The sequence below is a fragment of the Hemitrygon akajei genome, chromosome 7 (assembly GCF_048418815.1).
Source record: "Hemitrygon akajei chromosome 7, sHemAka1.3, whole genome shotgun sequence".
NCBI lineage: Eukaryota > Metazoa > Chordata > Chondrichthyes > Myliobatiformes > Dasyatidae > Hemitrygon > Hemitrygon akajei.
Window position 1 is genome coordinate 120,666,131 of NC_133130.1, and position 26,118 is coordinate 120,692,248.

At 47.0% G+C, this 26,118-nt stretch overlaps 1 protein-coding gene across 2 annotated transcripts in view; it reads left to right on the forward strand.

Annotated features, from left to right (window-relative positions):
• ydjc (YdjC chitooligosaccharide deacetylase homolog) overlaps nucleotides 1-26,118 on the forward strand; it is a 128,625-nt gene that overhangs the window by 45,912 nt on the left and 56,595 nt on the right. For both annotated transcript variants that reach the window (XM_073051851.1, XM_073051852.1), the window contains exon 3: nucleotides 18,185-18,344. In XM_073051851.1, coding sequence (XP_072907952.1) covers nucleotides 18,185-18,344 — 160 coding nt within the window. The remainder of the gene's footprint in view (nucleotides 1-18,184; nucleotides 18,345-26,118) is intronic.

Below are 26,118 nucleotides of genomic sequence, written 5' to 3' on the forward strand. Positions count from 1 at the left end.
TCCCTAAAAGTAGCATCACAAGTAGATAGGGTTGTAAAGAGAGATTTTGGTACATTGGCCTTTATAAATCAAAGTATTGAGTATAAGAGTTGGAATGCAATGGTGAGGTTGTACAAGACATTGGTGAGACAGAATATAAAGTATCGTGTGAAGTTTTGGTCACCTAATTACAGGAAGGATATTAATAAGGTTGAAAGAGCGCAGAGAAGGTTTACAAGGATGTTGCTGGGACTTGAGAAACTGAGTTACAGAGAAAGGTTGAATAGGTTAGGACTTTATTCCCTGGAGCATAGGAGAATAAGGGGTGATTTGATAGAGGTGTATAAAATTATGATGGGTATAGACAGAGTGAATGCAAGCAGGCTTTTTCCACTGAGGCTAGGGGAGAAAAAAAAACCAGAGGTCATGGCTTAAGGGTGAAGGGGGAAAAGTTTAAAGGGAACATTAGGGGGGCTTCTTCACGCAGAGAGTGGTGGGAGTGTGGAATGAGCTGCCAGATGAAGTGGTGAATGCGGGCTCACTTTTGACATTTAAGAAAAACTTGGACAGGTATATGGATGAGAGGGGTTTGGAGGGATATGGCCCAGGTGCAGGTCAGTGGGATTAGGCAGAAAAATGGCTTGGCACAGCCAAGAAGGGCCAAAAGGCCTGTTTCTGTGTTGTAATGTTCTATGGTTCTATGATAGGTGGATAAATAGGTAGTTTATTGATCCCAAAGTACTTTGTAAATTACAGTGTCACAGTTGCATTACAATTGCACAGATTTACAAATATAAGAAAGAAAGAATTTTAAAAGTTACCTCAAACAATCTAACAGGAGGGGGTCATCACTTCCCCAGTTATAGGTTGACTCATTATAGAGCTTAATGGCTGAGTGTAAGAATGACCTCATATGGCACTCTTTGGAACAGCGCAGTTGTCCTGTCCATTACTTAAAGTGCTCCTCTTTTCAGCCAAGGTGGCATGCATAGGGTGAGAAACATTGTCTGGAATTGCCAGGATTTTCCTTACCGAGTCCTTTGTTCTACCAGAGCCTCCAATGTGTCCAGTTTGACTCCTATGAGTCTGTCTAGGCCTTTCAATATTTGATAGGTTTCATTGAGATCCCGCCCCCCACCATTCTTCTAAACTCCGCGAGTACAGGCCCAGCACATCAAATGTGCTCATACATTAACCCTTTCAATCTTGGAATCATTCTCGTGAATGTCCTCTGGACCCTCTCCAATGGCAGTGCATCTTTCCTTGGATAAGGAGCCCAAAACTGCTCACAATACTCCAAGTGTGGTCTGACTTATAAACCTCAGCATCACATCCTTGCTTTTAATTCCAAGCCACCCCCTCCCGTAAGTAGTCTCCCATCTCACAGATCCTTTCTCCTCCATCTACTCCACTAGCCCACCACCCACACACTCCTCCAATCCGCCCACCATATCTCCCTCAATTGGTTCTTCTTCACCTTCATCTACAGCCTCCACCTCCCCCATCCCAGCCTGCAATGTCACCTCCACCCTTCCCATGCCCATGTGACTTCATCTGCCAATCAGCACCTTGGATCCACCTCCAACCCCTCAGCTCATTACACAAGCCATTTCCCCTCTACATTTCCTGTGCAGACGAAGGGTATCAACTCCAAACATTGACTGTCGCCAAGCACGGAGGATGTCATCTTGACTGGTGACGAAATGTCTACAGGCTAATTGCCAAGCTCAGCAAACACCGCAATATTAAACACCTGAACCCAATACTAATTCACCACCATCCTAAAGATCGACTGTCTATTCCTGGCACCATAATTTCCTTCAGCAGTTTGGGTTGTTTTGTTTAAAAGTCCCCATAATTTGTACCACACCTTCTGTAAAAAATACTTCCTTTATACTCCACCAGAATGTGAGGCTACATTTACTAGACGTCACTCGCACACATGATAGCTTGCTGTTATTAGACACACCTACACCTACAGCACAGAAACAGGCCCTTTGGATCATCTAGACTGTGTTATTCTGCCAAGTTCCAATGACCTGTACCCCGGACCACAGCCCTCCACACCCCTCCCATCCACATATTTATCCAAACCTCTTCAACTTTGCTCAAACCCTCACTTCAAACCCTACTTCCTCACTCCACACCCTCTAAGAAGTTCTCCTTCAGGTTCCCCTTAAATATTTCACATTTCATCTTAACCTATGACCTCTTGTTCTATTCTCAGCCACCCACAGTAGAAGAAGTCTTCTTGCATTTAACCTGTCTATACCGCCTCATAATTTTGCAGGTCTCCATCAAATCTTCCCTCTTTCTCCTAATGCTCCAGGAATTAGAGACAGCATTTAATATTTGACCTGCTATTAGGGAGCGAGATAGGGCAGATGACAGAAGCTTGTGTAGGGGAACACTTTGCATCTAGTGATCATAATGCCATTAGCTTCAAGGCGATTATGAAAATGGATCAGTCTGGTCCTTGGGTTGAGATTCTGAACTGGGGAAATGCCAATTTTGATGGTATCAGAAATGATTTGGCCAGTCTGGATTGGAACAGGCTGTTTTCTGGTAAAAGTGTTCTTGGTAAGTGGGAGGCCTTCGAAAGCAAAATATTGATAGCACAAAACTTTTATGTGTTTGTCAGAATTAAAGGCAAGGATAACAGGTTGTGGAAACAGTAATTTTCAAGAGATGGAAGACCTGGTTAAGAAAACAAAAATGAAATTCATAGCAGATTAGGCAAGTAGGTATTTATGGACAATATGCAAATGAACGCTTAAGAAATCAGGAGGGATAAAAGGCATGAGGTTGTCTTAGCAGACAAGGTGAAAGGATAGCAAGGCACAAAACTGGTCCTCTGAAAGACCAGAAATGTCAAAAGAGATGGGGGAGATCTTAACTGCATTTTTCTTTAAACTCAGTCTGTAGAAGTGAGGCAAAGCAGCAGTGAGGTCATGACCCCTATACCGATTACAGAGGAGGTGGTGTTCTGTCCTGAGGCTAATTAGGGTGGACAAATCCCCAGAGCCTGATAAGGTGTTCCCTTGAACCCTGAGGGAGGCAAGTGCAGAACTGCAGAGCCCTGGCAGAGGTAGTTAAATCATCCTTAGCCTCAGCTGAGGGACTGGAGAATTGGAGGATGGCTGTTTAAGAAAGGCTCTAAAAATAAACCAGGAAATTATAGGCCAGTCAGCCTCTCATCAGTAGTGGGAAAGTTATTGAAACGTATTTGGATAGAGGGGGATTAATTAGGGATAATCAGCATACCATTGTGCGGTAGGTCATGTCTAACCAGTCTTATAGAGTTTTTTTGATGATGTTACCAGGAAAGTTGAAGACAAGGGAGTGAATGATGTTGACATGTGCTTCAGCAATCATTTGACAAGGCCCCATGTGGGACGTTGGTCAAGAAGGTTCAGTTGCTTGCCACTCAATATGAGGTAATAAATTGGATTAGACATTGGCTTTGAGGGAGAAGCCAGAGAGTGGTATTTGAAGGTTACCCCTCTGACTGGAGGCCTGTAACTAGTGGTGTGCCGCAGAGATCTGTGCTGGGTCCATTGTTGTTTGTCACCTATAACAATGACCTGGATGAAAATGTGGTTAACTGGATCAACAAATTTGTGGATGACACTAAAATTAGGGGTGTAGCGGACAGTGAGGAAGACCATCAAAGCTTGCAGCGGGATCTGGACTAGCAAAATGGGCTGAAAAATGGCAGATGGAATTTAATGCAGACAATTATGAAGTGTTAAACTTCAGTGGGACCAACCAGGGTAGATAGGGAACGGAGGAGTGTGGTAGAACAAAGGGACCTGGGAATACAGGTCCATAATTCATTAAATTTGGTGTCACAGGCAAATAGTGTCATTAAGAAAGCTTTTGGCACATTGGCCTTTGTAAATCAAAGTACTATGTACAGTAGTTTGGATGTTATGTTGAAGTTGTATGAGATGTTAGTGAAGCCTAATTTCCTACCTACAGGAAAGATGTAAACATGATTGAAAGAGTACAGTGAAAATTTAAAAGGATGTTGCCGGGACTAGTTAGGACTTCATTTCCTGGAACGTAGAAGATTAAGTGGAGATTTGATAGAAATGTATAGATAGGGTAAATGCAAGCCAACTTTTTCCAATGAAGTTGTGTGGGACTACATCTAGGGGTCATGAGTTAGGGGTGAAAGGTGAAAAGTTTAAGGGGAACATGAGGAGAAGCTTCTTCACTCAGAGGGTGGTGAGAGTGTGGAACAAGCTGCCAGTGCAGGTGGTGGATGCAATTTGGATTTCAAAGTTTTAGAGAAGTTTGGATAGATATGTGGATGGTAGGGGTATGGAGGGCTTTGGTCCAAAAGCAGGTCAGTGGGAGTAGGCAGTTTAAATGGTTTGTCAGAGATTGGATGGGCCAAAGGGCCTGTTTCTGTGCTATAGTTTTCTCTGACTCAAGACCTGGTAACATCCTTGTAAATTCTCCCTGTAAGCTTTATCATCCCCACCCAAACCACCTCTATGCTTGAATAGAAGCCACACACAACTCTTTATTCCTTACACAATTATCCAACACAGCCAACCCCCTCCCCTCAGCAAACATTGCAATGTCCCCTCTTGCAATGTCAAGTACCTTCAGTGATCAGGTCCCAATACCTTTGAATGGTCAAACCTCCAGAAAGTAGATTGCATAACAGGTAAAGCCCTCCCAAACATTGAGCACATCTACATGAAATGCTGTTGTAGGAAAGCAACATCCATCATCAGAGATCCCCAACACCCAGGTCATGCTCTCTTCTTGCTGCTGCCATCAGGAAGAAGGTACAGGAGCCTCAGGACCCACACCACCAGGTTCAAGAATAGTCACTGCTCCTCAACCATCAGGCTCTTGAACCAAAGGGGATAACTTCACTCGCCCTGTCATTGAAATATTCCCACCAATAGTCTCACTTTAAGGATTCTTCATCTCATGTTCTTGTTATTTATTTATATTTTGTTGTCTTCTGCACACTGGTTGATCTTTCATTGATCCTGTTATAATTACTATTCTATAGATTTGTTGAGTTTGCCCACAAAAAAATGAATCTCAGGGTTGTACATGGTGACATATGTACTTTGATAATAAAATTTACTTTGAATTTTTCATCCTGCAGCCAGATCTCACTAATGGCTATTAGATTATCCTTATACAAGGAGTGATTGATATGTTTGTGGCCTAGGGTAGAAGGAGTCAATTTTAGAAAACCTAGCACATTTATTTTTCAACCTAGTCCCCTCCTACACTTACATACTTAGTCCAAGATCCATATGCTCTACGACTGCTGGACTAATCCAGCAGTCGTAAAGCATACGGATCTTGGACCTCCAGAAAGTGTCCACAGATGGGTGATTGATAAGTTCGTGGCCCAAGGTAAAAGATGAGTTACACAACACACACAAAATGCTGGTGGAACACAGCAGGCCAGGCAGCATCTATAGGGAGAAGCACTGTCGCTGTTTCGGGCCGAGACCCTTCGTCAGGACTCAGGAGATGAGTTACACAGTTCTCATTACATGCACATGCAGTTCAACTCTGAGTGATTATGCAGAAAGTTTGAAGTTAAAAACTCATCTCCTTCTACCTTAGGCCACAAACCTATCAATCACCCCTGATGAGTTATTAGCTTCAAACTTTCTGCATAACCACTCAAAGAGTTGAGCTGCATGTACAACTCATTTCCTTCTACCTTAGGCCACAAACATATCAATCACTCCTCATATATTTATATTTCTGTTCTCAGATCCAGGTTTTCAGTATGGAAAGATTCAAAGGTTCATTCATTATCCTCCTCCCATCAATCACTCTTGCCATCTGCCCATCCCATTCATTCATTATGCAGTATACATCTGAGATTCATTTTCACCAGATAGCCATGAAACAAAGAAAACCATGAGAAACATTTTGCTGGTGGGAAACACACACTGAAGAGAACTGAGAACATCACAGCCCTTCGGCCCACAATGTTGTGCCTAGTTTGTAACTACTCTATGATCAATCTAACCCTTCCCTCCCACATAACCCTCCATTTTTCTATCATCCATGTGCCCAAGATCTCCTAAATGTCCCTATGTATCCCTCTCCACCACCAGGGCATTCCACACACCTACCACTTTCTATGTAAAAGAACTTATTAAATAACTAATTTATTGAGATACAATACAGAACAGCCCTTTACGGCCCTTCGAGCCACACTGCCCAGCAATCCCCCAGAATTCAATTGTCCCTTAATCATGGGACAATTTAAAGCATCCTATTAACCTACCAACCCGTAGGTCTTTGGACAATGGGAGGAAACCCAAATGGTCATGGGGAGAACGTACAAACTCCTTACAGGAGTGATGGGATTTGAACCCGTCACTGGTACTGTAAGGCATTGTGCTAACCACTACACTAGCATGCTGCCCCATCTCTGACATCTGCCATATACTTTCCCCCAATCACCTTAAAACTATGCCCTCTTGTATGAGCCATGTTCACCCTGGAAGAAAGTCTCTGGCTGTCCACTTGATCTACGCCTCTCATCATCTTGTACAGGTTTACAAGACATGCTCTCTAATTCAGGCAGCATCCTGGACCCTGCCTCCTCATCAGGACTGAAACAATATCTCTAAAAATATTTTAAACAACTAGATTTAGACCCTTTACTTATTTCCACTCCCATTACTCTTGCCATCTGTCCATCCCATTCATTCATTATGTGCCATGTCGTATGGCGTGGGCGATCCTGGTCTTTCCATGACCAGACCCGGAGGCAACCCACATGGTCATGGGGAGAACGTACAAACTCCTTGCAGGTAGCATCGGGAATTGAACCGGATCACTGCGCTGTAAAGTGTTCTGCTAACCACTACACAACCATGCGATGGGAATTGAACCCGGGTCGCTGGTACTGTTAAGCATCGTGCTAACCACCATGCCTCCCTATGACATAACGTGCATTTAATTCTTGTCCTGTATAACCATTTAGATACCAGACAGACTATATTTGTAGAGCAGATTTCTACTCGCCTTTGAGATGGTGGTAAACCTTTGTAATTGACTCCTGCAAAGGGCTGTGCAGACCTAGACACTGATAGATTTCTGCACATCAGAGAAATGAAGGAATAAGAGAAATGTGGAATCTCGCTGCATAAGAGAACAGGTTCGAAGGGCTGAATAGTCAACATCACCCTCCAATTTCTCCTGCTCTCATCCAAATGAGTGTGTTCTGCTCTAGCACTGGGATCGATGCATGTCAGAATAGTGGCTTGAAGACATACTCCTTACACACTACTTTCCCATTCATTCTCACATCCCTGACCATCAAGTTTCTTATATATCCAAACACAAGAAAATCTGCAGACCGCATTTCGGGCCAAAAACCTTCATCAAGAGTGGAAAAAAAATAGATGAGGGAGTGAGGTTTGTATTGGGAGAGGAGTTGTAAAGTCAAGACTGTTGATGTCTCATCAGCAGTTAGCAATAAAAGATCCAGAGGAGGGTGTCCAAGAAGGGGAGGTGGGTTGAAGACGGGAGAAGGGGTCATCAGTGCAGGATGCGAGTAGCAGCACAGAGACAGAGGCAATGGAAGAAGAGCTCAGCATCACGGTGGGTGCGGAACTCACTGAGGTGCGGGCGCAGGGGGACAAAGGGGTCACTTACTGAGGACAGAACGTTCTTTCTCAGAGAGGAAAAGGTCACAGTGAATAGTGAACACCACGCCTTTTTCCCCCCAGTCCTGATGAAAAGTCTCGGCCCAAAACATTTATTTCCATAGATACTGCCTGACCTGCTGAGTCCTTCCAGCACTCTGTGTGTGTATTGTTATCTACGCCTCGGGCTCTCATTACTAAACACTGAAATCTACTGGCTTGTCACGACATTAAAACCATGCCTCCGGAGGAATGCTGACATTTAAATTTATAGATGACATGCTTTTTGGGCCAACAATATAATCGAGTATTGAATAGGAGTGGGGAAAGCCAGTGGGTACAAAAAATCTATTTCAGTGTGTGGGTTCTATGCCTGTCTTTGCTAATAGACAAATCATTCATCATAAAAAGCGTTTCATTCACTCCTGGCTGAATGTTCGTGTCATTTTCTTTTATATTCTAATGACCATGTAGAGTGGGTAGATTCAGAAGGTGACAATTTTCTCATGTCAAACCTCCCCTAGGAAGTGAAACGGACTGAGGCACTGTTACCTGGATTTAAGAAATGATCTTCCCAGGACTCCATACCAGCATCATTATGTACCATGTCATATGGCATCATTATGATTATGTACCGTGTTGTAGGACATACTGTGTCGTAGGACGTGGGCGATCATGGTCTTGACCATGATTGTTCTTGGCAAATTTTTCTACAGAAGTGGTTTGCCATTGACTTCTTCTGGGCAGTGTCTTACAAGACGGGTGACCCCAGCCATTATCAATACTCTTCAGAGACTGTCTGCTTGGTGTCATTGGTCACAAAACCAGGACTTGTGATATGCACCGGCCGCTCATATGACCATCCACCACCTGCTCCCATGATTTCACGTGACCCTGATTAGGGGGAGGGGGTCCAAAGCAAATGCCACACCTTGCCCAAGGGTGACTTGCAAGCTAGTGCCTTACACCACCTTTGGTAGAGATGTCCCTTCACCCTGCCACCCTTCCATACCAGCAGCTTTAGTTAAACGCAAAGCTGTGAGGATTTAGACGAAACTTTGAAATGACTAGTGGCCAGAAAGCAATATTGGGCAGCATGGTAGCGTAGCAGTTGGCACAATACACTACAGCCACATTGATTGCAGATCAGGGCTCAATTCCCACCACTGTCTTCAAAGAATTTGTGAATTCTCCCTATAAATACTTGGGTTTCCTTGGGTGATCCAGTTCCTCCCACATTCCAAAGGCTTATGGGCTAGGGTTAGTAGGTTGTGGCATGTTATGTTGGCATTGGAAGCATGGCGAAACGTGGGCTGCCCCAAGCACACCCTTAGCCTGTGTTGATCGATGAGACAAACAAGGCATTCTCTGTATGTTTGGTATACTTGTGACAAGTCAAGCTAATCTTTGTTTGCAGAGCTGTTCGCTGAGTTTGGAGATTGGGTCACCAGTCAAGGTAGAGTGTTGTTTCTGCCAAGTGCTTGCATTGATATGGCCTGACTCTCAGTTGGCAATCAGAATATCAAGAGTCGGACCATGTAAAAGCCAGCACTCAGCGGAAATTGCGCTCTGATGATGTCACAAAGTTTGCGACCAGGCTCAGTGAACGACCCTATAAATAAGCAACCAAATTCTTTAGTTTCAAAGCTAATCTGTTTAGTACTTCATTGTATTCAGTACCTAGACTACAGGTGACTGCTCATGAAGATAATTCTTAAATTATTCATTTAACCTTGTATAACAAGCATTATATTGTAGTTGCAGGCAATGCGCTACTAAAGAAACACTCGGAGGCAGAGAGAGCTGAACTCAGAATGCCTTTACTGATTCAAAATCGCGCACTTAAATCTCCCCTCCCATGGGTCCCTGCGATCCGCAGGGCAGACGTCATGTCAGACTGTGCCTGGAAGGTCCGCCCCGAGCGGGTAGTTCCAAACGCGCTACCGCGTGTCTGCCTGCGGCTCCTGATGGCGGTTCGAGTCCTGCGTGTGCGGGCCGCCACAGCTTCCCCACCCCCCCAAAAAAACATCCATTGGGGGAGTGGAGCCCCCAGTCTGTGTGGCTTGCCTGGGTGGCCGGCACAGTTCGGGTACCCTCACTGGTTGTTCAAAGTCTCTTCCCGGCCACCCACCTCCACGACACACATGGTTCCGTTGTGCCGGATCCCCTTGAAGGGTCCCTCGTACGGCCGCTGTAGAGGTGACCTGTGCATGCCCCTGTGAATAAAAACATGCTCACAGTCTCGGAGGTCTTTAGGGGTGAAGGATGACATGGGACCATGCCTGGAGGTCGGGCCCGGTGCCAGGGTCCCTACCTTGTCCCACAGCCTCGTTAGCACCGCTGCTGGAGTTTCTTCTGAACCTCGGGCCTCTGGTACGAACTCGCCTGGGACCGTCGGGGGGGAGGGGGAGGCGCCGTAGACCAATTTTGCCGAGGAGGTGTCCAGGTCCTCCTTGGGGGCTGTGCGGATGCCCAGAAGGACCCAGGGAAGTTCATCTGTCTAGTTGGGGCCACTGAGGCGCGCCATCAGGGCCGACTTGAGATGCCGGTGGAATCTCTCTACCAAACCGTTGGACTGGGGATGGTGCGCTGTGGTGTGATGCAGCTGAGTGCCCAGGAGCTGTGCCAGTGTTTTCCACAAACCAGACGTGAACTGCGCCCCTCTGTCAGAGATGATGTCCGTTGGGAGGCCGAACCTGATGATCCAGTTTGCAATGAGCGTCCTGGTGCAGGAGTCAGTGGACGTGTCTGCGAGCGATACGGCTTCCGGTCATCTGGTGAACCTGTCTACCATGGTAAAGATATACCTGGTGCCCCGGGAGACTGGCAGGGGGCCGACGATGTCCACGTGGATGAGTTGGAACCTCCTGTGCGTTGGCTGGAACTGCTGGAGGGGAGTCTTCACGTGTCGCTGGACTTTGGCGGTCTGGCAGTGCACGCAGGTCCTGGCCCAGTGTCCGACCTGTTTGCGCAAACTGTGCCAGACGAATCTGTCCGCTACCAGCTTGATGGACGCCAGGATGGACGGGTGGGCCAGGTTGTGCAGCGTGTCGAACACCCAGTGCCTCCATGCTGCTGGTACCATCGGTCGGGGTTTGCCAGTCGACACGTCGCACCATCCCTACAAACTCCTGCAGGCCCTTGACCGTGCTGGGCTTGGGGAACTGGTAGATGGCCTGGACCTTGTCTGCTAGGGGAACTGCGCCATGTCAGTTGACTCTGTGGCCCAAGAAGTCGATCTCCATCAGCCCAAACTGGCACTTCACCCGACTGATTGCCAGTCCGTGGTCACTCAGGCACTGACAGAGCTGGTGCAAATGTGCCACGTGCTCTTGGTGCGAACTGCTGGCCACCAGGATATCGTCCAAGTAAATGAAAATGAAAATGAAATCCAGGCCGCGTCCCACAAAGTCCATGAGCCTTTGGGAAGTTTGGGCTGCATTCTTGAGACCGAAAGGCATCAAACAAGCCGAATGGGGTGATGAGGGCTGTCTTGGGCAGGTCATCGGGGTGCACTGGGATCTGATGGTATCCCCTGACCAGGTCGATTTTCGAGAAGATGGTCGCTCCGTGCAGGTTCGCCGTGAAGCCCTGGATGTGGGGTACCGGGTATCTGTCGGCGGTTGTGGCGTCGTTGAGCCTTCTGTAGTCCCCACAGGGCCTCCATCCTCCTGCGGACTTGGGCATTATGTGCACGGGCTGTCTGAGTGGCGTACGATCCCCATCTCTTCCATCTTACGGAACTCCTCCTTAGCGAGGTGGAGCTTGTCGGGTGGGAGCCTGCGAGCTCGGGCGTGCAGCGGCGGTCCTTGCGTGGGGATGTGATGCTGCAAGCCGTGCTTGGGGTCGGCCGTGGAGAACTGCGGGGTGACTATGGAGGGGAATTCCACCAACACCTGGCTAATTCGTTGCCTGAGAGGGTCACAGAATTCAGGTGGAGGGCCGGTAGCTTGGCTTCTCTGAGCTGGACAGTCTGGAACGTCTCGGCATGGATCAAACACTGGCCTTTTAGGTCGACCAGGAGGCAGTTGGCTCGTAGGAAATCTGCCCCTAGTAGTGGCTGTGACACTGCTGCCAACGTGAAAGTCCAAGAGAAACGGCTGGACCCGAAATGCAGTGAGATAGTACGTCAAAATACTGGTGCCTTTTGCAGCGGTGAGTTCAGAGCCTGGGACCGTGTTACGAGTGTCCATGTTCGAGGGGGGTAGTACGCTGACGTCGGCCCCGGTGTCTACCAGGAAGCGCCGCCGGGAGTGTTGGTCCCAGAGGTACAGGAGGCTGTCTCGGTGGCCAGCCGTCGTAGCCATCAGCGATGGCTGGCCCCAGTGTTTCCCGGAAAAGCACATGGTGGACGGCAGTGGCGTGCGCCTGAGCCCCATCTTTGGTGATAGAAACACCATTGTTCCGAACTTTCGTCTTTTTCCCCCATGGGTCTTGACGGCTTCAGTTGCGGGGCCTGGGCTTTGGGGCACGCGATCGTGGCTGCTCCACGTTGCTTGCTCTGCCAAAGGACGTCTGCTTTAGCCACGACCCTGCGTGGGTCATGGAAATCCTCACTCGCGAGGAGGAGGCATTTGCTTGAGGAACAGCTGTTCAAATAAAAGGCACAGCTTATGGCCGTCCATGAGCGCCAGCATATCATTCATGAGCTTGGATGGCATGCGGTCGCCCAGGGGTAGGCCCGTTAGTGGCAGGGGAGTCCAAAAGTACGGATCAGGAGCGCCTTAAGCTTAGTGTACCTGTCCTCCGTTGGTGGCTGGCATAGGAAGTCGATGATCCAGCCTGCCGTCTCCTGGTCGAGCATGCTGACCACGTAGTAGTACTGCGTGGTGTTGGCTGTAATGACTCTGATTTTGAACTGGGCCTCGGCCTGCTCGAACCAAACGTGGGGCTGAGTGGCCCGGAAAGTCAGGAGCTTCAGAGAGACCGCGCTGTGCGAGTTGCTCGAACTCATGGCTGGTCGCTGAGTCGCCGGCTCCAGATGCCGTCTGGAACGTCGGGGTCACCAATGTAGTCGCGCGCAATGCGCTACTAAAGAAACACACGGAGGCAGAGAGAGCTGAACTCAGAATGCCTTTACTGATTCAAAATCGTGCACTTAAATCTCCCCTCCCATGGGCCCCTGCGACTCGTAGGGCGGACGTGACATCAGACTGTCCCCGGAAGGTCCGCCCCGAGCGGGTAGTCCCAAACGTGCTACCGCATGTCTGCCCGTGGCTCCCAATGGCGGTTCAAGTCCCGCATGTGCAGGCCGCCACAATATATTCATATAATGTCAAAAAATCCCAAATTCTGAAGTGCCATCATCCTATTTTACATTCCATTAACTTTAATCTTTTAAAAAAAAATCCATAAAGTAACTGATTTGTCTTTGAATTTTGTGGTGTATGAGGTTTTTTATCCACCATTTTATTTATATGGAATATAAGTTGTGATTCATGTTGGCACCAACGACATAGGCAGGAAGAGGGATGAGGTCCTGAAGTGTGAGTTTTGGGAACTAGGCAGATGGCTGAAGAACAGGACCTCAAGGGTGGCATTCTCAGGATTGCTGCCAGTACTACGTGATAGTGATGGTAAGAATTGGAGGAGATGGCAGTTGAATGCGTGGCTGAGGAGTTGGTGCAGGGGGTAGGGTTTTAGATTTTTGGATCATTGGGATCTCTTCTGAGGAAGTGGGACCTGTACAGATTGGATGGGTTGCACCTGAACTCGAGGGGGAGCAATATCCTTGCTGGTAGGTTTGCTAACATGGTTCGGGAGGGTTTAAACTAATTTGCAAGGGGGATGGGACCCAGAGCGATAGAGCAGTGAAAGAAGTGCATGGAGTAAGGCCAGATCTAACATATAGAGAGGCTTTGAGGAAAGAGAAGCAGAATAAAGGGTGTAAAGGTAGTAAGGTAGAAGGGCTAAAGTGTGTGTACTTCAATGCAAGAAGCATCAGGAACAAAGGTGATGAACTGAGAGCTTGGATACATACATGGAATTATGATGTAGTGGCCATTACGGAGACTTGGCTGGCACCAAGGCAGGAATGGATTCTCGATATTCCTGGATTCAGTGCTTTAAAAGGGATGGGGGGGGGAAGGGAGGAGGGGTGGCATTACTGGTCAGGGATACTATTACAGCTGCAGAAAGGGTAGGTAATGTAGCAGGATCCTCTTTTGAGTCAGTATGGGTGGAAGTCAGGAACAGGAAGGGAGCAGTTACTCTACTGGGGGTATTCTATAGGCCCCCTGGTAGCAGCAGAGATACCGAGGAGCAGATTGGGAGGCAGATTTTGGAAAGGTGCAAAAATAACAGGGTTGTTATCATGGGTGACTTTAACTTCCCTAATATTGATTGGCACTTCATTAGCTCCAAGGGTTTAGATGGGGCAGAGTTTAAGTGTGTCCAGGATGGCTTCCTGTCACAGTATGTTGACAGGCTGACTAGGGGGATTGCCATACTTGACCTAGTATTAGGTAACAAACTGGGTCAGGTCACAGATCTGTCAGTGGGTGAGCATCTGGGGGACAGTGATCACTGCTCCCTGGCCTTTAGCATTGTCATGGAAAAGGATAGAATCAGAGAGGACAGGAAAATTTTTAATTGGGGAAGGGCAAATTATGAGGCTATAAGGCTAGAACTTGCGGGTGTGAATTGGGATGATGCTTTTTCAGGGAAATGTACTATGGTCATGTAGTTGATGTTTAAGGATCTCTTGCAGGATGTTAGGGATAAATTTGTCCCAGTGCAGAAGATAAAGAATGGTAGGGTGAAGGAACCATGGGTGACAAGTGAAGTGGAAAATCTAGTCAGGTGGAAGAAGGCAGCATACATGAGGTTTAGGAAACAAGGATCAGATGGGTCCATTGAGGAATATAGGGTAGCAAGAAAGGAGCTTAAGAAGGGGCTGAGAAGAGTAAGAAGGGGCATGAGAAGGCCTTGGCGAGTAGGGTAAAGGAAAACCCCAAGGCATTCTTCAATTATGTGAAGAACAAAAGGATGACAGGAATGAAGGTAGGACCAATTAGAGATTTAAAATGGGAAGATGTGCCTGGAAGCTGTGGAAGTGAGCGAGGTCCTCAGTGAATACTTCTCTTCGGTATTCACCACTGTGAGGGAACTTAATGACGGTGAGGAGAATATGAATGAGGTTGATGTTCTGGAGCATGTTGATGTTAAGGGAGAGGAGGTGTTGGAGTTGGTAAAATAAATTAGGACGGATAAGTCCCTGGGGCTAGACGGAATATTCCCCAGGCTGCTCCACGAGGTGAGGGAAGAGATTGCTGAGCCTCTGGCTAGGATCTTTATGTCCTCGTTGTCCACGGGAATGGTACTGGAGGATTGGATGGGGGTGAATGTTGTCCCCTTGTTCAAAAAAGGTAGTAGGGATAGTCCAGGTAATTATAGACCAGTGAGCCTTACGTCTGTGGTAGGAAAGCTGTTGGAAAAGATTCTTAGAGATAGGATCTATGAGCATTTAGAGAATCATGGTCTGATCAGGGACAGTCAGCATGGCTTAGTGAAGGGCAGATCGTGCCTAACAAGCCTGATAGAGTTCTTTGAGGAGGTGACCAGGCATATAGATGAGGGTAGTGCAGTGGAGCTTCTTTAGGTATGTGAATAGCAAAAAAATAGTTAAGACCAAAATTGGGCCATTGAAGCCAGAAACAGGTGAATTTATTATGGGGAACAAGGAAATGGCAGACAAGTTGAACAGGTACTTTGGATCTGTCTTCACTAGGGAAGACACAAACAATCTCCCAGATGTAATAGTGGCCAAAGGAACTAGGGTAAAGGGTGAACTGAAGGAAATTTATATTAGGCAAGAAACGGTGTTGGATAGACTGTTGAGTCTGAAGGTTGATAAGTCCCCGGGACCTGATGGTCTGCATCTCAGGGTACTTAAAGAGATGGCTCTAGAAATCGTGGATGCATTGGTAATCATTTTTCAATGTTCTATAGATTCAGGAACAGTTCCTGCTGATTGGAGGGTGGCTAATGTTGTCCCACTTTTCAAGAAAGGAGGGAGAGAGAAAACAGGGAATTATAGACAGGCTAGCCTGACGTCAGTGGTGAGAAAGATGCTGGAGTCAATTATAAAAGAGGAAATTACGACACATTTGGATAGCAGTAGAAGGATCAGTCCGAGTCAGCATGGATTTATGAAGGGAAAATCATGCTTGACTAATCTTCTGGAGTTTTTTGAGGATGTAACCATGAAAATGGACAAGGGAGAGCCAGTGGATGTAGTGTACCTGGACTTCCAGAAAGCTTTTGATAAAGTCCCACATAGGAGATTAGTGGACAAAATTAGGGCACATGGTATTGGGGGCAGAGTACTGACATGGATTGAAAATTGGCTGGCTGACAGGAGGAAACAAAGAGTAGTGATTAACGGGTCCCTTTCAGAATGGCAGGCTGTGACCAGTGGGGTACCGCAAGGTTCGGTACTGGGACCACAGCTGTTTACAATATACATTAATGATTTAGATGAAGGGATTAAAAGTAACATTAGCAAATTTGCTGATGGCACAAAGCTGGGTGGCAGTGTGAAATGTCAGGAGGATGTTATGAGAATGCAGGGTAACTTGGACAGGTTGGGTGAGTGGGCAGATGTATGGCAGATGCAGTTTAATGTGGATAAATGTGAGGTTATCCACTTTGGTGGCAAGAACAGGAAGGCAGATTACTATCTAAATGGAGTCGTTAGGAAAAGGAGAAGTACAACGAGATCTAGGTGTTCTTGTACATCAGTCAATGAAAGCAAGCATGCAGGTACAGCAGGCAGTGAAGAAAGCTAATGGCATGCTGGCCTTTATAACAAGAGGAATTGAGTATAGGAGTAAAGAGGTCCTTCTGCAGCTGTACAGGGCCCTGGTGAGACCCCACCTGGAATACTGTGTGCAGTTTTGGTCTCCAAATTTGAGGAAGGACATCCTTGCTATTGAGGGAGTGCAGCTTAGGTTCACAAGGTTAATTCCCGGAATGGCGGGACTGTCATATGTTGAAAGATTGGAGCGACTGGGCTTGTATACACTGGAATTTAGAAGGATGAGAGGGTATCTGATTGAAACATATAAGATTATTAAGGGATTGGACACACTGGAGGCAGGAAGCATGTTCCCGCTGATGGGTGAGTCCAGAACTAGAGGCCACAGTTTAAGAATAAGGGGTAGGCCATTTAGGACAGAGATGCGGAAAAACTTTTTCACCCAGAGAGTGGTGGATATGTGGAATGCTCTGCCCCAGAAGGCAGTGGAGGCCAAGTCTCTGGATGCATTCAAGAGAGAATTAGATAGAGCTCTTGTAGATAGCGGGGTCTAGGGATATGGGGAGAGGGCAGGAACAGGGTACTGATTGTGTATGATCAGCCATGATCACAGTGAATGGCGGTGCTGGCAGGAAGGGCCAAATGGCCTACTCCTGCACCTACTGTCTATTGTCTATCTACATGGATTTTAGTAAGGCATTTGACAAGGTTCCACATGGTAGGCTTATTCAGAAAGTCAGAAGGCATGGGATCCAGGGAAGTTTGGCCAGGTGGATTCAGAATTGGCTTGCCTGCAGAAGGCAGAGGGTCGTGGTGGAGAGAGTACATTCAGATTGGAGGGTTGTGACTAGTGGTGTCCCACAAGGATCTGTTCTGGGACCTCTACTTCTCATGATTTTTATTAACGACCTGGATGTGGGGGTAGAAGGGTGGGTTGACAAGTTTGCAGACAACACAAAGGTTGGTGGTGTTGTAGATAGTGTAGAGGATTGTCGACGATTGCAGAGAGACATTGATAGGATGCAGAAGTGGGCTGAGAAGTGGCAGATGGAGTTCAACCCGGAGAAGTGTGAGGTGGTACACTTTGGAAGGACTAGCTCCAAGGCAGAGTACAAAGTAAATGGTAGGATACTTGGTAGTGTGGAGGAGCAGAGGGATCTGGGGGTACATGTCCACAGATCCCTGAAAGTTGCCTCACAGGTAGATAGGGTAGTTAAGAAAGCTTTCATAAGTCGAGGGATAGAGTTTAAGAGATGTGATGTAATGATGCAGCTCTATAAAACTCTAGTTAGGCTATACTTGGAGTACTGTGTCCAGTTCTGGTCACCTCACTATAAGAAGGATGTGGAAGCATTGGAAAGGGTATAGAGGAGATTTACCGGGATGCTGGCTGGTTTAGAGAGTATGGATTATGATCAAAGATTAAGGGAGCTAGGGCTTTACTCTTTGGAGAGAAAGAGGATGAGAGGAGACATGATAGAGGTGTACAAGATATTAAGAGGAATAGACAGAGTGGACAGCCAGCGCCTCTTCCCCAGGACGCCACTGCTCAGCACAAGAGGACATGGCCTTAAGGTAAGGGGAGGGAAGTTCAAGGGGGATATTAGAGGAAGGTTTTTCACTCAGAGTGGTTGGTGCATGGAATGCACTGCCTGAGTCAGTGTTGGAGGCAGATACACTAGTGAAGTTTAAGAGACTACTAGACAGGTATTTGGAGGAATTTAAGGTGGGGGGTTATATGGTAGGCAGGGTTTTCTATTTTTTAAGCCAAGTTCTTTCTTCCTCTCTCAAACAGAAACAGGCTTCCCCTTGGCCTTCATGCAAATTTGTCTGAGGGTTTCCCTGTCTGTCAACAACTCCGAATGGGCTCTTCCCTGGTCAATAAGGATGGCTTTTTCCATGGCAAAATGGGAATTCGGGAAGTGCTGAAAAGTGGCCACATCAACCTATCCGAGGTATGTGTCGAGGCTGACCATGGTGTGAAGGTTTAAACAGGAACACTATCATCTTTTCAGATCTCCACAGGAAATATGAATGTAGACAGGGCTGAGCTTTCACACCTGACATATCAGAATCAGGTTTGATATCACCGGCACCTGTCGTGAAATTTGTTAACTTTGCAGCAGCAGTACAATGCAATATATAACAAATATAGAAAAAAAAACCTGAATACAAAATAAGGAGTGCAAAAACAGAAATAAATTTAATAAGAGATTAGTGAGGTAGTGTTCGTGGATACACTGTCCATTCAGAAATCGGATGGCAGAGGGGAAGAAGCTGTTCCTGAATCGCTGAGTGTGTGCCTTCAGGCTTCTGTACCTCCTCCCTGATGGCAGAGGGGAAGAAGCTGTTCCTGAATCGCTGAGTGTGTGCCTTCAGGCTTCTGTACCTCCTCCCTGATGGTAGCCATGAGAAGAGGGCATGGCCTGGGTGATGAGCCTTTTTGAGGCACCGCTGCTTGAAGGTGTCCTGATACTACAGAGGCAGTGTCCATGACAGAGTTGACAACTTTCTGCAGCTTCTCTTGATCCTGTGATTTAGACCCCCCCCCCCCATACCAGTTAGAATGCTCTCCATGATACATCTGTAGAAATTTTGCTTTCATATAGAGGATAAGCACAGAGATATTGCAGATTCTGGAAACGCAGAGTAACACACACAAAATGCTGGAGGAGTGTAGTGAGTCAGGCCGCATCTCTGGAGAGGCCAAGACCCTTTATCAGAACTGGAGAGGAAAGTGGGTGGGGTGGGGTGGGTGGGGCAAAAGCCAGAATTAGGGTGAGGGGAAGCTGGCAGGTAATAGATGGAGGAAGGTAGGGGCAAAGTAACAAGCCGAGAAGTGATAGGTGGAAGAGGTAAAGGGCTGAAGAAGAACAAAACTTAACAGGAGAGAACTGACTGTAGAAGAAAGAGGAGGAGGAAGAGAACCAGATGAATGTAATTTCATGTTGAGAAGAGAAGAGTGAGACACTAACCAGAATGGGGAATGGGAGAAAGAGAAAGGGAGAGTGGTCAAAATGGTTGGATGCTGGAGAAATTGATGATCGTGCCATCAGGTCAAAGACTACCCAGACAGAATATCAGGCATTGCTTCTCCGATCTGTGCTTTGCCTCATCGTGGAAGTAGAGGAGGCCGTGGACGTGATAGGGATGCAAAGTCAAATTGAAATGGGTAGCAACCTTGAAATCCTGCCTTTTTTCAGTGGACAGAGTGAAGGTGCCTGATTAAGTGGGCCCTCAATTTGTGTCAAGTAAAGGTGGTTGCCCTGGCTCCATCGGATAAAATTGAAAAGCCCAATGGGTTTGCAGCTGAAGTGTTGCCTCACCTGGAAGGGTTTTGGAGCCCTGAATGGAGGCGAGGGGGGGAGGTGAGGAAGCAGGAATGGAGGTGCGGGTGCAGGAATGGAGGCAGGGGGAGGTGCGGGGACAGGAATGGAGGCGATGGGAGGTGCAGGAGCAGGAATGAAGGCGGGGGGAGGTGTGAGGGCAGGAATGGTGGCGGGGAGGCGCGGGGGCAGGAATGGAGGCAGGGGAGGCGCGGGGGCAGGAATGGAGGCGGGGAGGCGCGGGGGCAGGAATGGAGGCAGGGGAGGCGCGGGGGCAGGAATGGAGGCTGGGGAGGTGCGAGGGCAGGAATGGAGGCGATGGGGGTGCAGGAGCAGGAATGAGGGCGAGGGGGGAGGTGTGAGGGCAGGAATGGTGGCGAGGAGGGGCAGGAATGGAGGCGCAGGGGCAGGAATGGAGGCGGGGAGACGTGGGGCAGGAATGGAAGCGGGGGAGGTGCGGGGGCAGGAATGGAGGCGGGGGAGGTGCGGGGACAGGAATGGAGGCGATGGGGGTGCAGGAGCAGGAATGAGGGCGAGGGGGGAGGTGTGAGGGCAGGAATGGTGGCGAGGAGGGGCAGGAATGGAGGTGGCGAGGAGGGGCAGGAATGGAGGTGGGGAGGTGCGGGGCAGGAATGGAGACGGGGGCACAGGGGCAGGAATGGAGACGGGGGCACAGGGGCAGGAATGGAGACGGGGGCACAGGGGCAGGAATGGAGGCGGGGAGACGTGGGGCAGGAATGGCGGGGGAGGTGCGGGGGCAGGAATGGAGGCGGGGGAGGTGCGGGGACAGGTGTAGCACTTGTCCTGCCTGGTTGGTTGGAGTATGTGCTACGAGGAGAGGTTGGACGCTGTGGCTGTTTTCTCTAGAGTGGCAGAAACTGTGAGGAAATTTGACAGAAATATGTTAAATTATATATCAATAAAGATACCCCATGGGTCATACTACAGTGCAATACACAATCAGGCCTTTTGGCTCATCTACTCTGTGCCGAACCATTTAAATTGGCTACTCCCATCAACATGCACTGGGACCATAGCCCTCACACCCCTCTATGTACCTATCCGAACTTCTCTAAATGTTGAAATCAAACCCACATATACCACTTCTGCTGACAATTTGATCCACACTCTTACCAACACTGAAGAAGTTACCCTTAAATATTTAACCTTTCACCTTTAACCCATGACTTCTCATCGTAGTCTCACCCAACCTTTGTGAAAATAGCCTTTACCCTGTCTATATCCTTCATAATTTTATATAGCTCTATCAAATCTCCCCTCAATCTTCCACATTCTAGGGAATAAATTCAAAAGTTCAAAGTAAATTTACTATGAAAGTACATATGTCACCAGACACAACTCTACGATTCATTTTTGTGCAGGCATTCACAGTAAATACAAGAAACATAATGGAATCAAAGAAAGACTGTGCCCAACAGGATGGACAGAGTGCAAAAGACAATAAACTGTTGAAATACAAAAAGAAAGAAACAGTTAATACCGAATAAGCAATAAATATGGAGACAATGAGATGAAGAGACCTTGAAATTAAGTCCATAGGTTGTGGGAACAGTTCAGTATTGGGACGTGAAGTTATCCTCTCTCATTCAGGAACTTGATGGTTGAGGTGTAGTAACTATTCCTGAACCTGCTGGTGTGGGTTCTGCAGCTCCTGTAACTTCTTCCTGATGGCCACAATGAGACAAGAGCATGTCCTGGGTGGTGGTGGGGGATGCCTGATGATGGATGTTGCTTTCCTGTGACAACGCTCCATGTAGATGGTGAGGAGGGCACTAGATGTGATGGACTTGGCTGTATCCACCGTTTGTAAGTAACTTCTGTACTTTTTGTAGGTACTTTGGTAAGTCCTAACCTATCCAACCTTTCCCTGTAACTCAGGACCTCAAGTCCTGGCCACATCCTTGTCAATGTTTGTGTGAATGCTAACCATGGTTCCTAGCAAAGATTTTGAGAATGCAGAATTTGTATGCTCCTGTCAGGATTAAAGGCAAAATGAATAAGAATAAGGAACCTTGGTTTTTGAGGGATATCGGAAATCTGATCAAGAAGAAGAGAGAGATAAATGACAGGTATAGGCAACGAGCAAGTAAGGTGCTTGAGGACCATAAAAAGTGCAAGAAAATACTTTAGAAAGAAATCAGGAGGGCTAAAAGAAGACATGAGGTTGCTTTGGCAGTCAAGGTGAAGGATAATCCTAAGAACTTCTACAGGTATATTAAGAGCAAAAGGATAGTAAGGGATAAAATTGACCTCTTGAAGGTCAGAGTGGTCGACTATGTATGGAACCAAAAGAAATGGGGGAGATATTACATAGGTTTTTTGCATCTGTATTTACTAAGAAAGCTGGCAAGGAGTCTATAGAAATAAGGCAAACAAGTAATGAGGTTATGGAAACTATACAGATTAAAGAGGAGGAGGTGCTTGCTGTCTTGAGGCAAATCAGAGTAGATAAATCCCCAGGACCTGACAGGGTATTCTCTCAGACCTTTTAGGAGATGAGTGTTGAAATTGAGGGGCCTTGGCAGATATATTTAAAATGTCGGTATCCACGGGTGAGGTGCTGGAGGATTGGATGCTCCTATCATGCTGTTCCGTTGTTTAAAAAAAGCTCTAAAAGTAATCCCGGAAATTATAGGCCTGTAAATTTGACGTCAGTAGTAGGCAAATTATTGGAAGGAGTACTAAGAGATAGGATCTACAAGTATTTGGATAGACAGGGACTTATTAGAAAAAGTCAGCATGACTTTGTGCATGGTAGGTCATGTTTAACCAATCTCTTAGGGTTTTTTGAGGAGGTTACCAGCAAAGTGGATGAAGGGAAGGCAGTGGATGTTGTCTACATGGGCTTCAGTAAGGCCTTTAATAAGGTCCCGCATGGTTAGTTAGGAAGATTTCAGTCGCTAGGTATACATGGTGAGGCAGTAAATTGGATTAGACATTGACTCAATGGGAGAAGTCAGAGAGTGGTAGTGGAGGATTGCTTATCTGAGTGGAGGCCTGTGACTAGTGGTGTGCTGCAGGGATCAGTGCTGGGTCCATTGTTATTTGTCATCTATATCAATGATCTAGTTGATAAAGTTGTGGTAAATTGCATCAGCAAATTTGCTGATGATACAAAGATTGGAGGTGTAGTGGACAGTGAGGAAAGTTTTCAAAGCTTGCAGAGGGATTTGGACCAGCTGGAAAAATGGGCTGACAAATGGCAGATGGAGTTTAATGCAAACAAGTGTGAGGTTTTGCACTTTGGAAGGACAAACCAAGGTAGAACATACAAGGTAACTGGTAGGACACTGAAGAGTGCAGTAAAACAGAGGGATCTGGGAATACAGATACAAAATTCCCTAAAAGTGGCATCACAGGTACATAAGGTCGTAAAGAGAGTTTTTGGTACATTGGGCTTTATAAGTCAAGAGTATTGAGTATAAGAGTTGGAATGTTATGGTGAGGTTGTATAAGACATTGGTGAGGCTGAATTTGGAGTATTGTGTGCAGTTTTGGTCATCTAATTACAGGAAGGATATTAATAAGGTTGAAAGAGTGCAGATGGCCTGTTTCCGTGCTGTAATTGTTATATGGTTATATGTTATATAGAAGGTTTACAAGGATGTTGCCGGGACTTGAGAAACTGAGTTACAGAGAAAGGTTGAATAGGTTAGGACTTTATTCCCTGGAGCGTAGGAGAATGAGGGGTGATTTGATAGAGGTGTATAAAATTATGATGGGTATAGATAGAGTGAATACAAGCAGGCTTTTTCCACTGAGGCCAGGGGAGAAAAAAAAAGAGGACATGGGTTAAGGGTGAAAGGGAAAAGTTTAAAGGGAACATTAGGGGGGCTTCTTCACACAGCATAGTGGGAGTGTGGAATGAGCTGCCAGATGAAGTGGTGAATGCGGGCTCACTTTTAACATTTAAGAAAAACTTGGACAGGTACATGGATGAGAAGGATATGGTCTAGGTGCAGGTCAGTGGGATTAGGCAGAAAAATGGTTCGGCACAGCCAAGAAGGGCCAAAAGGCCTGTTTCTGTGCTGTAATGTTCTATGGGAACATCACCGATGCTGACACCGTTTTTCAGCTTGGTCCATCAGCTAATGTTGGACTTACACATGTTAACCAGCTTCTGCTGTCCACAACACAGCTGCACCGAGACACTGTGGTTAGATTTCTGACTGAAATGACAATAAAGTCAAGTCAAGACACTTTTATTGTCATTTCGACTGTAACTGCTGGTACAGTACATAGTAAAAATGAGACAACTTTTTTCAGGACCATGGTGTTACATGACATAGTACAAAAACTAGACTGAACTACGTAAAAAAACAACACAGAAGAAAACTACACTAGACTACAGACCCACCCAGGACTGCATAAAGTGCACAAAACAGTGCAAGCATTACAGTAAATAATAAACAAGACAATAGGGCAGTAAGGTGTCAGTCCAGGCTCTGGGTATTGAGGAGTCTGATAGCTTTGGGGGAAGAAACTGTTACATAGTCTGGTCGTGAGAGCCAGAATGCTTCGGTGCCTTTTCCCAGACGACAGGAGGGAGAAGAGATTGTATGAGGGGTGTGTGGGGTCCTTCATAATGCTGTTTCCTTTGCGAATGCAGCGTGTTGTGTGAATATCCATAATGGCGGGAAGAGTGACCCCGATGATCTTCTCAGCTGACCTCATTATCCGCTGCAGGCTCTTACAATTCGAGATGGTGCAATTTCCAAACCAGGCGGTGATGCAGCTGCTCAGGATGCTCTCAATACAACCCCTGTAGAATGTGATGAGGATTGAGGGGGTGGGTGGGAGATGGACTTTCCTCAGCCTTCGCAGAAAGTAGTGATGCTGCTGGGTTTTCTTTGCTTTGGAGCTGGTGTTGAGGGACCAGCTGAGACTCTCCGCCAGGTGAACACCAAGAAATTTGGTGCTCTTAACAATGTTTATCAAGGAGCCGTCGATGTTTAGCAGGGTGTGGTCACTCCTTGCTCTCCTGAAGTCAACAACCCTCTCTTTTGTTTTGTTCACATTCAGAGACTCTGCACCAGTCCGTCAGCCGCTGCACCTCCTCTCAAAGTCAAGTTGCTCCCATAATACCAGAGGTCTGATTCTTAAAAACATCTGTACCTACTGCTCCTTGAAGCTTTGCTCTTGAATCAGTTATTTTTCTCCTTGTACCTAAGCAGGACAATTTCCTTAAAGCACGGACTAAACTCTGTCCACCAGTTTAAATCTAACTTTTCATATTGTGTTAGCATCTGTTCAGGCCGTACCTTGGGAGCCCTTGTGCTGGATTCTTGAAAGGTTAATTTGCAGGTTGAGACAGTGGTGAGGAAGGCAAATGCAATGTTCACATTCATTTTAAGAAGACTGCAACCTCGTTGTAAGGGTTGGAGGCTTGAGTGCCTCAGTGACTCAGAGTTATGTTGGCCTGAGTCAGGGATTTATGCTTTGGCTCTTGCTTGGGTCACCCATGCCAAACAGGTCAAAGGGTAGAGGCCAGACTAAGTGGTCCATCGGTCCTCCAGGTTTCGGGGTTCAGCTCAAGGCTAATAACCCTGACTGATTGATTGGGAAAACAAAACTGTTTTGGAAACAGCAATGAAGATTCCTTCTAGATCTGAGTGTGACAGTATTCCTGAGTCTCCACCCGGGACTTGCACGACTGACAGTAGTGAGAACCGAGAGGAAGCTACTGGGAAGGAAGCACAGAACACGGCCTAAGATGGAGGACCTTCATTGCTGCCGTGAGATCTGGTTCACCGCAAGCTTGTAGTCCCCACATATCCTCACCATTTCATCTGTCTTCAAAACTGGAACAATGGGAGCCGCCCACCTTGAAAACTGGACAGGCTCAATGATGCCCAGCCCCTGTAAACGTTCCAGCTCCTCCTCAACTTTGCTTTTCATGGCATAGGTCACTGACCTGGGCTTAAAAAAAACATGGTGTGACCTCAAGGTCGACATGGAGTTTCACTGTCACACCCTTCAGCATGCCCAGCTCGTCCCTAAAAACTTAACTATACCGCTGCAGAATGTCCTCCGTTGTATATGCATACTTAATTTGGATAATAAATACAAAATTTGGATTTTGTGAAGCCAATCACAGCCCAAAAGACTGGGCCCACTGCCCTTAGCTATCACTAGCCTGGCTTCAGCCTTCTAACCCCCGGCTGAAATATCCAGATATAACACCGCTAAATGAGGTATGGGCTGCCCTGTATAGGTCTTGAGTTTGAGCTGAGACGGTCAGGTTGGACCCCCATGCCCTCCTGTAGGTCTCCTCACTAATGACCGATGCAGTAGCCCCTGAATCAATCTCAAACTTAAAGTCCTTTCCCCTGACAGTAACTGTGGCATAATATGGTTCAGGTGGTCCCTCATCGGTTTCCAC